General features: G+C 37.5%; 1 protein-coding gene across 9 annotated transcripts in view; it reads left to right on the top strand.

Moving 5' to 3' along the window:
• Positions 1–17,286, top strand: part of LOC135757588 (calcium-activated potassium channel subunit alpha-1a-like) — a 77,477-nt gene that overhangs the window by 35,405 nt on the left and 24,786 nt on the right. For 5 of the 9 annotated variants that reach the window (XM_065272179.2, XM_065272180.2, XM_065272181.2 and 2 more), the window contains exons 6-19: positions 5,191–5,266; positions 6,356–6,431; positions 6,523–6,693; positions 8,937–9,028; positions 10,404–10,514; positions 10,773–10,878; positions 11,002–11,084; positions 12,060–12,129; positions 12,203–12,358; positions 12,435–12,544; positions 13,326–13,394; positions 14,358–14,444; positions 14,536–14,612; positions 16,819–16,992. In XM_065272179.2, coding sequence (XP_065128251.2) covers positions 5,191–5,266; positions 6,356–6,431; positions 6,523–6,693; positions 8,937–9,028; positions 10,404–10,514; positions 10,773–10,878; positions 11,002–11,084; positions 12,060–12,129; positions 12,203–12,358; positions 12,435–12,544; positions 13,326–13,394; positions 14,358–14,444; positions 14,536–14,612; positions 16,819–16,992 — 1,458 coding nt within the window. The remainder of the gene's footprint in view (positions 1–5,190; positions 5,267–6,355; positions 6,432–6,522; positions 6,694–8,936; positions 9,029–10,403; positions 10,515–10,772; positions 10,879–11,001; positions 11,085–12,059; positions 12,130–12,202; positions 12,359–12,434; positions 12,545–13,325; positions 13,395–14,357; positions 14,445–14,535; positions 14,613–16,818; positions 16,993–17,286) is intronic. The other 4 variants (XM_065272182.2, XM_065272185.2, XM_065272186.2 and 1 more) reach the window with 1 other exon arrangement.

Below are 17,286 nucleotides of genomic sequence, written 5' to 3' on the forward strand. Positions count from 1 at the left end.
GTGCACTGATTTATCTATACGCATTCACGGTGCACTGAAGAGTTCACCCGTGTGCGCACAATTTATTATCAGAACACATGACGGCGCGCTCGAGAATCTTGCCGGCCTGTGCATTATAACACTCTGATTCATCTATATGCATTCACGATGTATTCAAGTGTTCACCTGTGCCCGTGCAATTTATAGTCAATACACATTTACGGCGCGCTTGGAAAGCTCACCGATCTGTGCACTATAATACTACCTATATGCATCCCGATGCGCTCGAGGGTGCACCTGGGTTCACACTATTGTGGTATCTGTATAATCCCACGCTACGAACCGTTCTGCCGCATATTATAGTCAGATCGGCCGTTCGTGAGCTGCGCAGATCACTCACTACTGTACGTATGTCTGTTGCTAACAGTGGTTATTTAGATGGATCGTTGAAACCATCGCACTGGCTCACGCCCCTCTATGAGCTATGTCCTATATAGAGCCCACTCTGTGCGAGTTTGGCTTCTTCATGAACTTGGTCTACAGGGGTATCTATATCTATATTTGATATCTGCTACGCGGCCGGCTGGTCTTCGCCGTCTACGTTGTCAGATTGTACAGCTTAGACGTCCCTGCCCTACGAGCGCAGGTTCTCTCGGCTCAATCATGCACGCTCATGCGTTTTATGTGTACACCACGGTGCGCTCAGCGAGCTCACCAACGTGACTCTGAATTTACTTATCTCGCACAGCCGCGGCGCGCTCGGTACCTCGCCGTCTTGTGCTATGTTATGTGCCCCCGGTGCGTTTAAAACCCCACCGTGTGCGCGTCAACAATTTATATGGTGCTTACACATTTGCTTTTAAAGCTGTGAATATGCCGGGTATAGGGCCACACGCAGTGTCTCTCCGGTAAGGCACTTCAGTACGTTGTGTATGCACGGCGTGATGGGATTACGTTCCCCCATAGCGTCAGCTAACTGACGCAATGCGAAGTGAACCGTATTGAAAGGGAACGCTTAGGTTACTCACGTAACCCCGGTTCCCTGAAATAACGGGAACGAAGCATTGCGTCTCTTGCCGTGCTACAAACGTCTACGCAGCGAGTGTTATTCGGCTGCGCGCTTCAGTCGAATATAATGAGCTCCTGACGATTGAACCGCGCTTATATAGGGACGCGTTCCTCCCGCGCGCGGGTTCAAACGTCATTGGTCTGTACTTTGTACAGACGTTAACCAATAGGCTTCAGTCACGGAGTAAACAGGAGTTTCCCCCATAGCGTCAGCTAACTGACGCAATGCTTCGTTCCCGTTATTTCAGGGAACCGGGGTTACGTGAGTAACCTAAGCGTTTATTAGATGAAGCGTATTTGAATGAATCCCAGAGATGAAGATGGTATTATACTGGATTTACGGTCTGGAGAGGTTTAGATTAATGACTGGAAGCTATTCGGAGTAAATTGGATTGTTTAATTGTTTGGAGTAAATGGATTTTGTTGATTCCAGGATGGATGAAGTAGAAACTCGTTTTGTTAATAAACTTGTGTTTTTTGCTGCGGTGGAAAATAGACTTGCAAAGAGATACGCAATGCTTTCTCTCTCATCTTTTCTGATGAATTATACCTCCTTTATAAAATCAGATCTTATAGAGAAATCATTACATCTTATAGTCCTCCAATGAGTTTACACTTGAGTTTATTTGTTAGTGACTTTAGAAGTGTGCACAGTGTGGGGGTTATAATTTTAGCCTTTAAATGAGCTTTTACTATTATGTCAGCTACACTAAACACCCATAAAACAAATGGGAAAATAAATGCTACAAGAACACAAGTCTGTATAAGGTGCATCCTTTAAAACAAGACCTTAGTAATATGTATTATTCAGTATGTGCTATTATAAGTGCTGCCCTTTGCTGGTGTTATGTGCGCAAAGCAGAAAATTGTCAAATGTTTTTATGTGGACAGATTTGCTGCTTTAATGTTGATCCATTAGGAATCGAGTCACACAGATTATGAGCATCATCTTAGGACTGATTTTATGGACAATATAATCCGTACGCAGAGAACAGAATGTCATGTGATTCACTGAGTATGTGGCTGTTTTTGGTACATTAGTGTACCAAGTTTCCATAAACTCTTCATTGCTGTGTGTGCCAAACTGAGAAATAAAAGCGATCTCATTGGTGATTTTCTTTGTCTTATAGCTCATGATAAAGAACTGACATTGTTATAGAGTTGATGGTGTTTTTTGTTGAGCCCTGAATGAGGTCACCATCTGTCTAATGTCCAGACTAAAGCAAACAGACAGTAATGTGACTAAGAAGAGATCTACAAACTACAAGAAGAGCTTTAATGAGCTCTACTATCTCTCCTTTTCTCTTTAACTTGCTGGGTTTTAACTCGGACCCTAGCATGCACATAACTAACAACCACTTAGAACAACCTAGCAACCCCCAGGCTTTTAGCAACACCTTAGCAAGTGCACAGCAATGCCACAGCAACCCCCTAGACTCATAGCAACACTTTAGCAACTTCACAGCACTGACATAGCAGCCCCATGGACTCAAAGCAACACTTTAGCAAGAGCACAGCGATGCCATAGCAACCCCCGTAAACTCATAGCAACATCTTAGCAGCTACACAGCAATGCCATAGCAACCTCCTAGACCAGTGTTTCTCAACCCTGGTCCTCAAGGACCCCCTTCCAGAAAGTTTTAGATGTCTCCTTAGTTAAAACACCTGAACCAACTCATCAGCCTCCTTCCAGAATGTCTCCCTATCAAGCTAATCATTTAAATCAGGTGTGTTAATTAAGGAGACATCTAAAACATTCTGAAAGGGGGTCCTTGAGGACCAGGGTTGAGAAACACTGTCCTAGACCCATAGCAACACCTTAGCAACTGCACAGCAATGCCATAGCAACCTCCTAGACTCATAGCAACACCTTAGCAACTGCACAGCAATGCCATAGAAACCTCCTAGACTCATGGCAACACCTTAGCAACTGCAGAGCAATGCCGTACCAACCCCCTGGACTCATAGCAACATCTTACCAACTGCATAGCAACCTCCTAGACTCCTAGCAACACCTTAGCAACTGCACAGCAATGCCATAGCAACCTCCTAGACCCATTGCAACACCTTAGCAACTGCACAGCAATGCCGTACCAACCCCCTGGACTCATAGCAACACTTTAGCAAGAGCACAGCAATGCCATAGCAACCTCCTAGAGTCATAGCAACACCTTAGCAACTGCACAGCAATGCCATAGCAACCTCCTAGACTCATAGCAACACTTTAGGAACTGCACAGCAATGCCATAGCAACCTCCTAGACTCATAGCAACACCTTAGCAACTGCACAGCAATGCCATAGCAACCTCCTAGACTCATAGCAACACCTTAGCAACTGCACAGCAATGCCATAGCAACCTCCTAGACCCATTGCAACACCTTAGCAACTGCACAGCAATGCCGTACCAACCCCCTGGACTCATAGCAACACTTTAGCAAGAGCACAGCAATGCCATAGCAACCTCCTAGAGTCATAGCAACACCTTAGCAACTGCACAGCAATGCCATAGCAACCTCCTAGACTCATAGCAACACCTTAGCAACTGCACAGCAATGCCATAGCAACCCCCTAGATTACTCTAACATGGAGTTTTTGCTTGCAGCGCTCACATTTTCTTTAGAGGATGTACAAATCTACTTCAACATTTTCCTTCACACGTAAAACATTATTTATGTCAATAAGGATTTTTTTAAAATCTAAAAGCAAGTGATCAGTGGCTTTGCACTTGAGTTTTATTCTCATGCAGATGTTGAGATGATGTAGTTTTTGAGATATGGGTGTTTCATCAGGACCATTCAGAGAGATTGGAGATTTTCAGTGCTGTTCATCAGGCTTTCTGTGCGGCCTGCACATCCCAGGGCAATTCCTAAAGGAGCTTATACTGTAATATCCTGATGAAAAGAGGTTTGTTCTAAGCTCTCTCTACATGATCTGAACTGGAATGCTTTTCCAGACCATCATGATTGTCGGTCCTGGTGGGCTTTAGCTGTATTTAAAGCCGCTGTCTGCTTGCTTAGAGCAGATAAATGACAGACTGAAGGGTGCTGCTACGTTACTGCCGCAGGTTTGACAGGCAAGCGTTTGTGATTTGGGACGTTTCGGAGTTATCGGGTTATCAGGTACCAGGACAGAGTCTTCAACATGATCCCGACTAAGTTGTTGGTGTATCGGAGCCCCGACGGGGCGACACACACAGAAACCCTGCCGTGCACCCGCAGACGCAAGAAATCCGGCGGCGAGCTCTTTCATAACGGCTATCGTGTTAAGATGATTCATGCGCCGGTGTGTGAGAAAGATGAACGTGATAGTTTTCTCAACACAATCTCCTCCTGTTTTCATCAAGTCTCATACTGGGGTAAGAAAAGAGCTGAATGCCGAATCTTCTGTTTGTTCACCCGGCAGCTGTGCAGGGACACAGAGGTGAAAATAATCTGCTTTACAGATGTTTCCTTTAGGATTTGGTTTTTGTTTTATTTCATTTGGCTTTTATTTTAGATACGGGTCATGTGTGCTTAACCATAGCTTATGAGCTTAACTTCTGGTAGACCTGCCAAATTTGACCGACTCTACAAATAATCATCTTTTTAGATCATTCAAAATCAAAAGAAATGCTTGAATGATCAACACCATCCTGAATCTGTTTTCTAAATACTTTTTCTAAAAAAAAGCATGGTTGACATAACGTATTTATTCATGAAGTGGGATTGTATTGCATTATAAAATGTTTTGTGAATGGACAGCTGTGCAGTGTGATGATGATGATGATTTGTGTTTATGGAGGTTCATCGGCAGTCACATGATGTTCTTGGAGGAAATATCATGTGTTTTTTGTGTGTGTAATGCTTTTGAAACCTGGACTCAGATTGATTGTTTACGTCACAGATGTTAAGAGCAGATGTTGAGCTCTCTGTCTGTATTTCTGTCAGGCGAGAGAGAAATACACACAATATAGTTGCATAGATAAGTTTAATGTTTGTGTACTGGTCTGTGAGTTTTTTTTATTCCTAACATTTGATGAAATGAATGTCATTTGTAAAGATGGATAAACACTTTAAAGGTATGAATTATAATGTTGAGTGTTGTCATTTGTAAATGTGCCGTGATGATAAAACCGCTTTTAATCGCTTTTGTCTTTCATACAGGATTGAGGTTTTTACGAGCCCTGAGGCTGATCCAGTTCTCAGAAATATTACAGTTTTTAAATATATTAAAAACAAGGTAAGAAGTCTTTACCGCCTGACACATGTTAATTTTTTTTGTTTCTAATTTTCCCACACAGTAAATTAACCATGGTTTTACTACAGCTAAAAGCAAAAAAAAAAACATGTTACTGTAGTGAAACCCTGGTTACCACAAAATAACCATGGTTTTGAAAACTTTATGTCAAATGGTTTTTACTACAGTTAAAAGCAAAAAACCATGGTTACTGTAGTAAAACCATAGTTTTGCTATTAGTAATCAATACACCAAAATCTATGGTTACTACACTTTTACCATAAAAAATACATGATTGATTTTCTGAAGCATCAGCCTTGATCAAGCATGGTATTAAATTAAATTAAATAAATTAGTTAGTTGAAAGTTAATATGACCTCAGTTTGCTGTGATGAGATCTAAAGCTTTAGCACAGATGTGCGGCAGAAAGATTTGTAATAATCCCTTCAGTTCATTCAGATGAAGGTGACATCTATTGCCTGATGTGACAAAACAACATTTACTGAATTGATTTAGTGTTTAAAAATTATAAATAAGTCCATAAACAATTAAGCTAAAATATTTGCTTATGGATATTACTTGATTTTGTAACTCGTATGATTTCCCCTTTTAAAATGTTTTAAGAATCAGCTTGTTTTTATTGTTTTATACTGTTTTCTGAGGTCTAGTTATGATGTTCACATAGTTTTTACATTTAAAAACATTAAAAGCAATAAGTCATTGGTTATTTTTTAACCTGGTTTTAAGTCTTGTTTGAGAAATGCTCCGTTTGATGGGCATTGAAGACCTGGACGTAAACACCCACTGCTATGATTGGATAGCTTTATTTCCTGTGGGGAATTGTTTTGAAAACATGAATGTGTACAAAAATAGCAGCGAACACAAATATGTTTGAGCCACAAAAGATTCTGGTTGCTAGAGATGATACACATACATGACAATATGTATAATGAAGTAGCAACAAAACACGATCTCTAACAAAGGAATAGTGAAACTTACTTAAAAGTTTTACTCACATAATACTCTGTTAAGTCTTAGGAAAATTATTGCTGTGACATTATTTAAAATTGTTTCTGGAATGTCTTTTCATAGTAACTCCATAAAGTTGGTGAATTTGTGCTCGATCTTTATAAGCACATGGCTAACTGCAGCAGGATTCATACATCTGGTAAGTTCATGAAAGAGAAATAAAAATACAAATTAACGTTAGGTCAACTTGCATGTTAAAAGAAGCACTGAATATGTTGATGTGTTTTCAGGTGGAAAACTCAGGAGATCCTTGGGAAAACTTCAAGAATTCCCAGGCACTTTCTTACTGGGAGTGTGTGTACTTACTCATGGTAACCATGTCAACAGTGGGTTACGGCGATGTCTGTGCTAAAACGACACTCGGACGACTTTTCATGGTCTTCTTCATTCTTGGAGGATTGGTAAAAAATGAATAATAGATGAAATCCCATCATAATTCATTTGCAGCCTGCATTTATTGACAAACAGAGGTGTAAAATAATAGTTTATCCAAATTTGTTTATCTTCTTGACATGTTTGAAATGTTTTAATAAATTTTGTTGGATTTATGAGTGGAACCATCATTAGGGAGTACAAAGTAATTCTGTTTGTATGAGTTGAAATGCGGTTTTAGGAGACCTGACCCAATATTCCCCCATCCAGTGTCCAATAAACTTCATGACGGGTGGAGATATGACACAAAGTTATCATGTCAACATACATGTATGTACAAATGGACAGAAGACACTTCATTAAGCTTAAGAAAAGTCGATGTCGACTGACCAGATTTATAACACAATATTATTACAGAAGAAATTTGTTATAAACAATGTTTGGCTTAAGTGTAATTATATTTAGCATAGATCATTTAAAATGCCTTAACTTTATTATGATGATTTTATTGATTTATTTAAAAAAAGAATGCATTATTAAACAAACACATTTTTTTTTCTAAAAGCATTTTTTTACATGTTATGTTACATGTGAAAATTGTGTTCATATTGTCAACCCATCATGAGAGTTTGTTTGGTCTAAACATGGCTCATAAGATTTCCTCTTTGCATCCCTGTTTTTCCTCTTAATGGAGAATGAAGCTCATCTGTGGCTTTTTAGTCTTCTCAACATCTATATCTCTTAAAGCAGAGATATGTGTCAAACAGAATGCTTTGACTTTTAACTTTAAACCCTTTTAAATCTCAACATTGCATGTGTACAACCAGACTACTTCTCCTATTGTTATTCAAACTTTCTGAAGTCCAGACTTTAACACTTAAAGGGCTCATATTATCTCATTTAAATCAGGGGTTTATTTAACTGTCAACATTTTTTTTACTTGTTTTAAACCTCTGCGTCTCTTCAACGTCACAATGAGAGATGCATCAGCACATATGTTTACACATTAAATGTGTAAATCTAATGCTGCGTACACACCAAACGTGAAGCATCGTGTTCCTCGCTCTCAATTACTTGTGTGATTTAACTATGTGGCATGTGAATTTTTTGCTGAATATTTTAAACTTGCACGAAGACGCGTTTGAGGTGGTAAGTGTGTTTTTGAAGGAAACGGGTCGCCCAATTCGTGCATGCAAATTTTAACCTTGAGTTGAATATTTTTAACTTGCGCAAAGATGCGTTTGAGGTGATTAGCGTGTTTTTTGCGTCATTTGCATCGATCCTGCGCGAGTTTGCATCTATTTGCCATCATTGCATTGACTTTGTATGTAATCTACTCGCGCAAAATTTGGTCTGAATGCCCCATAATGCCACATACACACCAAACGTGAAGCATCGCATTCTTCCCTCTAGATTACTCACGGGATTTTGTGTCATGTGAATTTTTCGCTTGAGTTGAATATTTTTAACTTGCACAAAGACGAGTTTAAGGTCATTAGCGTGTTTTTGGGGCAATTTGGTCACCCAATTCGTGCATGCAAATTTTTCGCTTGAGTTGAATATTTTTTACTTGTGCGAAGATGGGTTTGAGGTGATAAGCGTGTTTTAGTGACAATCTTGGCCCCCAATTTGCGTGATTTGCATCGCCCCTGAGCTAGTTTGCTTCTATTTGTGTCTTTGCATTGACTTTGTATGTAATCTACTCGAAAAAGTAGTTGAATTCATGTTTGGTTTGTACGCTCCCTAATGCTGCATAGACACCAAACATGAAGCATGGCATTCTTCGCCCTAGATTACTCACGGGATTTAACTTCGTCATGTGTTAACTTTCGCATGAGTTGAATATTTTTTAGGCAATTAGCAGGTTTTCAGCAATCGGGTCATCCAATTCGCGCCATGCCAATTTTTTGCTTGAGTTGAATATTTTCAACGTGCGTGAAGACGCGTTTGAGGCGAATAGCACATTTTTGCGGCAATCTCACCACTCAATTTGCATCATTCACACGGCCCTGCGCAGGTACGCGTCTATTCGCATCTTTGCATTGACCTTGTATGTAGTCTACTCGCACAAATCATTGTATTCATGTTTGGTGTGTACGCCCCATTAGAGTCTGAGAGAGAGCTATAAAAAAGAAATGATGAGCTAAAGAAGCGAATCTTAGTCATCAAATGTAGGCTATGATATGGGCCCTTTAATGTTATGTACGAGTTAAATCTCTTTCTGCATCAGCAGACCTCTGTTGTGGTTTGTCTCCTATCTCTCCTCCTCCAGGCCATGTTTGCCAGCTACGTTCCTGAAATCATAGAGTTAATAGGAAACCGCAAGAAATATGGTGGTTCCTATAGTGCGGTAAATGGCAGAAAGTAAGTACCGCGGGTTCGACTGCGCAGCTCTGCGCAGCCGGCCCGTCTGCATGCTCGTTTCTCTCTCTGTTTCATGCATGTAGGCAATGTTTGCTCGCTACGTGCCTGAAATCGCTGCTCTCATCCTTAATCGGAAGAAATACGGAGGGAGCTATAACTCGACCCGAGGACGAAAGTAAGTCGAACCAAACGAACCTCTAACGAAAAGGGTCTTATTCTGCAGGTTGAGAAGGTCAAACTCTTACCTCAGAGAAAAATGATGTTGTGCACATTCTTTCAGTGACGTCAGAGGTGATGATGCTCTACAGGAAGTAGAATTATGACATATACGACAGTAAAGGGTTTGGGATCAGATGGCACATAATCTTCTCGTTGCTCATTGCTTGTGTTCTGTCAGTTGCTCATCGCTTGCTAATTTGTGACATTTAAGCTTCTGTGTGTATCAGTGGTTTTAAGTGTTGTATGTTGATTTATTGTTTTTTTTTACTTTATATTTTAATAATGAAATACTTCTGAATTACATACTGAATTTGTTTAGATTTACATTTATTACATATATAATACCCTTTATGATCATCTTGCTATAATAAACACAATACATTTTCAAATTTTAAACATTATAATTTATACTATCTAATATATTATCTTTTATTTCCCAATATTAACATGCATTTTCTGTGAAGTAGCTTTGAAACAATATGCATTGTGAAAAATGCTATAGAAATAAATGTAAAATAAATATATATATTCATATTGCACAGTATTACATGCTAATTTATAATAGACATATCGCATAGTTTATTTATGTCACAGGGCTAGTAAAATAAATTAAATTTATAAGCTAAAAAATTACAATTAATTTGAACTAAATTAATTGTCATTTAAAGTTGATTAAACTTAAAAATTAAAGTGCAACACACAATTTTTACAGTGTATAAGGCATCACATTTGGCAGATGCTTTTATCCAGTGTATATTTATATATGTATATTATTTGCAGTGTATATTTACAATGGTTTATTGTTTTTTTTAGACCAGAAAGAAAGTATTGTGTTATTGCTTGATAAATAGCTGAAGCTGAAGCAGAAGTTTTAGCAAAAATATTTAAGTGGGAAAGAAGATTTAAAGCAGGTTAATTGTTGTTATAGTGCAGTAGTGTAATATACCCAAATATTTTCAGAGAAAAACAACTCAATATCTTGGTAAAGATGATCTGATCAGTGTTTAGTTCTTATCTGCCATATAAAGGCTCATTAGTTGCTCATTATTTATCTTTTCATTTTGATTATATCTGAGATGTTGTTTTACAGGATAAACTCTGATGGTCTGCTGTCCTGTATGTTTTATCTGATGATATTTGTATATTTATTTCACAGGCATATAGTGGTGTGTGGTCACATTACACTGGAGAGCGTCTCTAACTTCCTTAAAGACTTCTTACACAAGGACAGGGATGATGTTAGTGTAGAAATAGTTTTTCTTCATAAGTAAGTGTATGTTGTTCTTCTTCTGTGATTGAATTAACCTCATGTCACTCCAAACCAGCTATTTTCCATAGTTTTTTCGATTGCACAGACCGTAATGCATTATAATACATCTTGATGAAAGAATGTTATACAGCTTTGAAACAACTTGAGGATGTGACAGTTTTCTTTTTTAATAAACTATTATTATATTTAATGATTAAGGTGGGGATGTAACATTCATCATTGTGTTCATTCTCTCTGTCTTGTTTTGTGTTTCAGTATCTCACCTAATCTTGAATTGGAAGCCTTGTTTAAGAGACACTTCACACAAGTGGAGTTTTACCAGGGATCTGTGCTTAATCCTCATGATCTCGCTCGGGTGAAGGTATGAAGCTTAAATTGTTTTATCAGCCGAAACAACTTTCACTTTCTCTGAATCATTTATTAATGAACAGTTTTTTATGCTTTATGGTTCATGCTTTAGTTTCTCTTCTGTCTGGTTTTCTAGATTGAGTCGGCTGATGCCTGTCTGATTTTAGCCAATAAATACTGCGCTGACCCTGATGCTGAGGACGCGTCCAATATCATGAGGTTAAACCTTTATTTCTCTAGTCTTTCTTTAGCTTAACTAATAAAGCGTAGCGTCTGTAACACCAAGAGTTTGATATCCAGAGTATGTCTGGGTGATGTTTACCAAAATTCATATCTCGATAACTTTGGTATAAGTGGTGATGTGCGATAAATTTTAAAAAATATACATTTTTTAAAAATACAGATATTTTACCAAAACTCTATATACCGCCCAGCCCTAATCCAGAGAATACAAGAGACATGCTAATGTCTAGCATGAATAGTCGGAAAAAGGTATAAATATAAATGTGAACCTTTAAAACAAACATTTAAAGGTAAGATTAAAGGTGCGATGTGTACATTTTAGAAAGATTTATTGACAGAAATGCAATCTAATCTAGATATAAACTATACTATCAGTGGTGTTTAAAGACCTCACATAATAAACTGTATTGTTTTTATTACCTTAGAATGAGCCATTTTTAACTACACACACCGCGGGTCTCCTTACACAGAAGTCACTATTTTGCTTCGCCATATTTTTACAGTAACCCTAAACGGACAAAGTCCTCGTCAGTGCGTTTCGTCACTATGTTGTCTAAGACGCAGACGACAACATGTTTGTCCTGTGGCATTTACAGTTTCTCTATGTGCTTCAAAAGGGATGGGTGAGCTGTGGACTTGATTGGTTGAAAACCACAACCTCACCACTAGATGCCGCTAAAATCTACGAAGTGCACCTTTAAATCAATACTAAATATTGAATATAAAATCAATATGTGCTATAATTATATGTCCTGGTCATATTGTCAACAAGTAGTCGGTTCCTGATGTTCAAAATAAATCAATTATCTGATATGTGACGTCTACTTTTCCATATATTCCTGTACTCCTGAAAGTCAGATTCTGGAATTTTCAGGAAGATTTAACAAAATCATCAAATTTTGTAAAACTACGAACTGCCCTTGTTTTAAAGTGTACTATATATTTTGACAGGGTGATATCTATTAAAAACTACCATCCGAAAATCCGAATCATTACACAGATGCTTCAGTACCACAATAAGGTAAATAAGGAGGATTTTAAGCATTGTTTGGCACCTGATCTATATTTATACACTTATCGATCTGATTTTTCAGGCTCATCTTCTCAACATCCCGAGCTGGAACTGGAAGGAGGGAGACGATGCCATCTGTCTGGCTGAACTGAAGCTTGGTTTCATCGCTCAGAGCTGTCTGGCACAGGGTCTCTCCACAATGCTGGCCAATCTCTTCTCCATGAGATCCTACATTAAGGTCTGTAAAAATATGGTAATCTAGTCTACAGGATTACAGGTCATTGGTGCTCTTAAATACTTGTTCTTTCCTTTAGATTGAAGAAGACACGTGGCAGAAGTATTATTTAGAGGGAGTAGCCAATGAAATGTACACAGAGTATCTGTCCAGTGCCTTCGTGGGTTTGTCTTTTCCCACGGTTTGTGAGTAAGTATGCACTGCAGTGTGTGGTGTACTTGGGTGCTGTTCTTCAAGTCAGTCAAATCTATCAAAACCCTGTGTTATAATAATTTATTACATTTCCATAAAACAAATGGAGGAGTATGAGAGCCGGGCACAAAAGTAAAAACATTTGGCTCATTAAACATTTTTAAGTTAAAGGTGCAATGTGTAATTTTTAGAAGGATCTCTTGACAGAAATGCAAAATAATATACAAAACTATATGATCAGGGGTGTATAAAGACTTTTTGTAATGAACCGTTATGTGTTTATTACCTTAGAATGAGACGTATTTATCTACATACACTGAGGGTCCCCTAACATGGAAATCGCCATTTTGTGCCGCCATGTTTTTACAGAGGCCCTTAACGGACAAACTTTTTTACTAAGTTGTCTCTGGTGATGACATGTTTGTCCGGTGGCGCTACCGTAGCTTCTCTATGTGTTTCAAAAGCAAGAGGTGAGCAGTGGACTGAGCCTTTGGTTGCAATTCGCAACCTCACCACTAGATGCCGCTAAAATTTACACACTGTACCTTTACCTTAATCATTTTTTTACACAATTAACACACACACACACACACACACACACACACACACCTCTGCTACAAATGAACACTTTCCTGTGTAGTGTGCTAAAGGTTTGACTTCACATTAGCCAGAGAAGATTGTGTATTATATTTGTATCTTTTGAATTACTGATATAAATATAAAGAAATGAAAGTGCATTTGTTATTGAACTCATCGCTGTGTTTGTGTTTCTCTTCAGACTCTGTTATGTGAAACTTAAACTCCTGTTGATCGCCATTGAATATAAATCAGACCAGAGAGAGAGCAGGTAATGAAAATAATAATAAAGATCCATTATCAATTTAAAGATATCTTTCCTATAACATATGAACTGACAACAACTTTTGGGGTTTCTTCATCATTTGTCTGACTGGCCTGCTGTTTGTGTGTTTGTTGTCCACAGGGGTGGAAAATGGTATGAAATGATGTTGTGCTGTATAAGATTGTATTTGGTGTGGTCACATCATGCCAAATTCTCTTGAAAATGTCCTTGTCATATTTCCCTGAAACGTTTCTGAATGTTTTAGGGAATTTTCCATGAACATAGATTTTCAAGGGATCTTTTGAGTTTTATTATTTCTGGTCAAGCTATTTGTGTATATGTGTGTGTGAACTGTAATGTAGTTTTGCTCTTTGTAAAAGATCAACACAGGGTTTATCTGAAGCTAAATAAAATCCCTTCCTTGTTTGATTTGATCTTCTTTCTTCTGTGAAACACAAAACTGTTCATGATCCAAATATCCCAAACAGACACTGATACAAATCCATAAGACTTCTGTGATATATTTAAAGTCTTATTAAGGTCATACCATAAGTTTTGTGAGAACGGATTGAATTCAAATCTCTGTTTGTGTTTCATTGGAGAAAGTCATAATGTCATAATGAGATAATGTCTATTCCTAACATGCTTTGATGTCCAAGTGCTGTAGACTTTTAGGTCTGCATGCAATTTATTTTGCATCTTCACTTCATTTTATTTTGAATATTTCATTTGATTTAATGCATGCTCTTCACAGGCAGGGAAACATTAAGCAGTGACGCTTCTCATGATATTGTTTTGCTTAACTTTATATCTTTACATTCCCATCAGCTGTTGTATCTGTGTATGTATGTGTTCTCTGGTTCACACAGATTGTAAACACCGTGGCATGAATCGTCCCACACTAAGTAAATCTCAATGGTTTGCAAAAGGTTATTAGATGGTTTGTTTAATGTTGTTTGTGTTTGGCAGCACGCTGATCAACCCTGGTAATCATGTGAAGATGCAGGAGGGCACGCTGGGCTTCTTCATCGCCAGTGATGCCAAAGAGGTGAAGAGGTGAGGAGTTTATACAGACTGCTGTGTGTCTTCTTCTACACATTTAAATATAACATCTCTGCTCATCTGTATGAATGTTTGTCTTCATCAGGGCTCTTTTCTACTGTAAAGCCTGTCATGATGACATCACAGACCCAAAGAGAATCAAGAAATGTGGATGTAAACGCTGTAAGTTTGATCTATCTATCTATCTATCTATCTATCTATCTATCTATCTATCTATCTATCTATCTATCTATCTATCTATCTATCTATCTATCTATCTATCTATCTATCTATCTATCTATCTATCGATCGATCGATCGATCGATCGATCGATCGATCGATCGATCTATATATCTAATCTACTATAGATATTGTATCTATCTATTGTATCTATCTTTCTATAGTATCTATCTATAGTATCTGTCTATAATATTTGTATATAATATCTATAATATCTGTCTATCTATCTATAGTATCTGTCTATAATATCTGTGTATAGTATCTGTCTATATATCTATACTATATGTCTATAATATCTGTCTATAGTATCTGTCTATCTATCTATAGTATATGTCTATAACATCTGTCTATAGTAACTGTAGTAGCTGTCTATTGTATCTGTCTGTATATACCTATAGTATCTATCTATAGTATTTGTCTAAAACATCTGTCTACAGTAACTGTAGTATATGTCTATAGTATCTATCTATAATATCTGTCTATAGTAACTGTAGAATATGTCTATAGTATCTATCTATAGTATCTGTCTATAGTAACTGTAGAATATGTCTATAGTATCTATCTATAGTATCTGTCTAAAACATCTGTCTATAGTAACTGTAGTATCTATCTACAGTATCTGTCTATAGTAACTGCAGTATGTCTATAGTATCTGTCTATCTATCTACAGTGTCTGTCTATTGTATCTGTATATCTATCTACAGTATCTGTCTACAGTAACTGTAGTATATGTCTATAGTATCTATCTATAATATCTGTCTATAGTAACTGTAGAATATGTCTATAGTATCTATCTATAGTATCTGTCTATAGTAACTGCAGTATCTGTCTATTGTATCTGTCTGTATATACCTATAGTATCTATATATAGTATCTGTCTATAACATCTGTCTATAGTAACTGTAGTATCTATTTATAGTATCTGTCTATAACATCTGTCTATAGTAACTGTAGTATCTGTCTATTGTATCTGTCTGTATATACCTATAGTATCTATCTATAGTATTTGTCTATAACATCTTTCTATAGTAACTGTAGTATCTGTCTATCTATCTACAGTATCTGTCTATAGTAACTGTAGTATATGTCTATAGTATTTGTCTATCTATCTATTGTATCTACCTATAGTATCTGTCTATAATATGTGTCTATAGTATATGTCTATCTATATATAGTATCTGTCTACAGTATCTGTAGTATCTGTCTATAGTATCTATCTATAGTATCTGTCTATATTATTTCTCTATCTCTCTATAGTATTTGTCTATTGTATCTGTCTATCTATCTAAAGTATCTGTCTTCACATGTGTAATTGTATAAAAAGGAGCACACCGTCTGACCCCAGTTGCTCTTTCTTTTCAAAACGAACATGGTTTGTCCCTTCACCTTAGAGATGACAGCTCACAAACATTGTATTTTTTGTAATTGACACATTGATACATTTTCCTTCTTCCTCGCTGCCGTGGATCTGTGATCATTTCTCTTCTCTCTGATAGTGTTGTATTGTGAGTAATGACTTTCATCCGTTCATACAGATTGCTTCAATAGCAGCCTGCTGCATGTGTGTATGTTAAACAAAATTTTCCCATCAACCTCCTTTCCTCTGCCACATCATCAACAGAAGACGACTTTACTTTTCTAACACTCACACACAGGATTATTCTGCTTTAAGTGTGGATATCACTAAGCTTTTCAAAAGTTTTCTATTGTATTTGATATGCCTTTACATATATTATTGTTGATTGTATATATAATTATATACATGTAGCCTATGTATATATCCTTTGGACTGCTCAGCTTTCTTTACTTTAACTTAATTAATAATGATTTTCTATATTGTTATTGTAAGTAACTACCGTATGTACACTACGCAACACTTTACATTTGCACATTATAGAGCTTCTGATAGCTGAGCTTTGCTTTTAAATTCCCATTCCATGTACTTCCATGATTTACATGCATCAAATTCCTGGGAATATACAGTACATAACAACAATAGGGTGTGAAAAATGTCCAAAATACGATATCACATTTGTATATAAACTTTTGTAAAGGTGACCCACTGTAGTTTCCAGATATCCATATATTATGTTAGGGAAATCCATTAACCTGCCTGTCCTTTCCTCTCACCCGTCGCTCCTGACCCCAGCCAAGAAGCACGGCCACAAGAGAATGCGTCTGGCATGTTGTGTAGCTTGCGGCGGGGCAGAACGCGGCTGCTCGTGCATGTCGGACAGTGTGGCTAGTAACATGGAGACTCTGCACCGCGGCCTCCCCTTCTCCTCTGTCTCTCTTTATGATAACACCACCACTTTACAGTGCTGTAAGTGAACAGCCGTGCCGAGTGCCCGCGTGTGTATCTGTGCCCGCTCACCGTATGTGTGCCATGTAGAGGTGGCATCTACTGTGGTAAAGACTGCTGGGAGATCAGTGTTGTATTTGTGTGGTTGATCTGGTCAATTGCATGCTGGTTTTGGATAAAGTCGTGTAGTGATGGAGTTTAGTAGTTCAGTTTGTCATGCACTACACATTGCTTTTGAATAACATTGTGTGATTTACATTGAGCTGTGATGTTTTTTTATGATCTGAACATGTTTCGAGTGTACTTGGATTAAGT

Source organism: Paramisgurnus dabryanus, chromosome 1, assembly GCF_030506205.2.
Source record: "Paramisgurnus dabryanus chromosome 1, PD_genome_1.1, whole genome shotgun sequence".
In the NCBI taxonomy this organism is placed as follows: Eukaryota; Metazoa; Chordata; class Actinopteri; order Cypriniformes; family Cobitidae; genus Paramisgurnus; species Paramisgurnus dabryanus.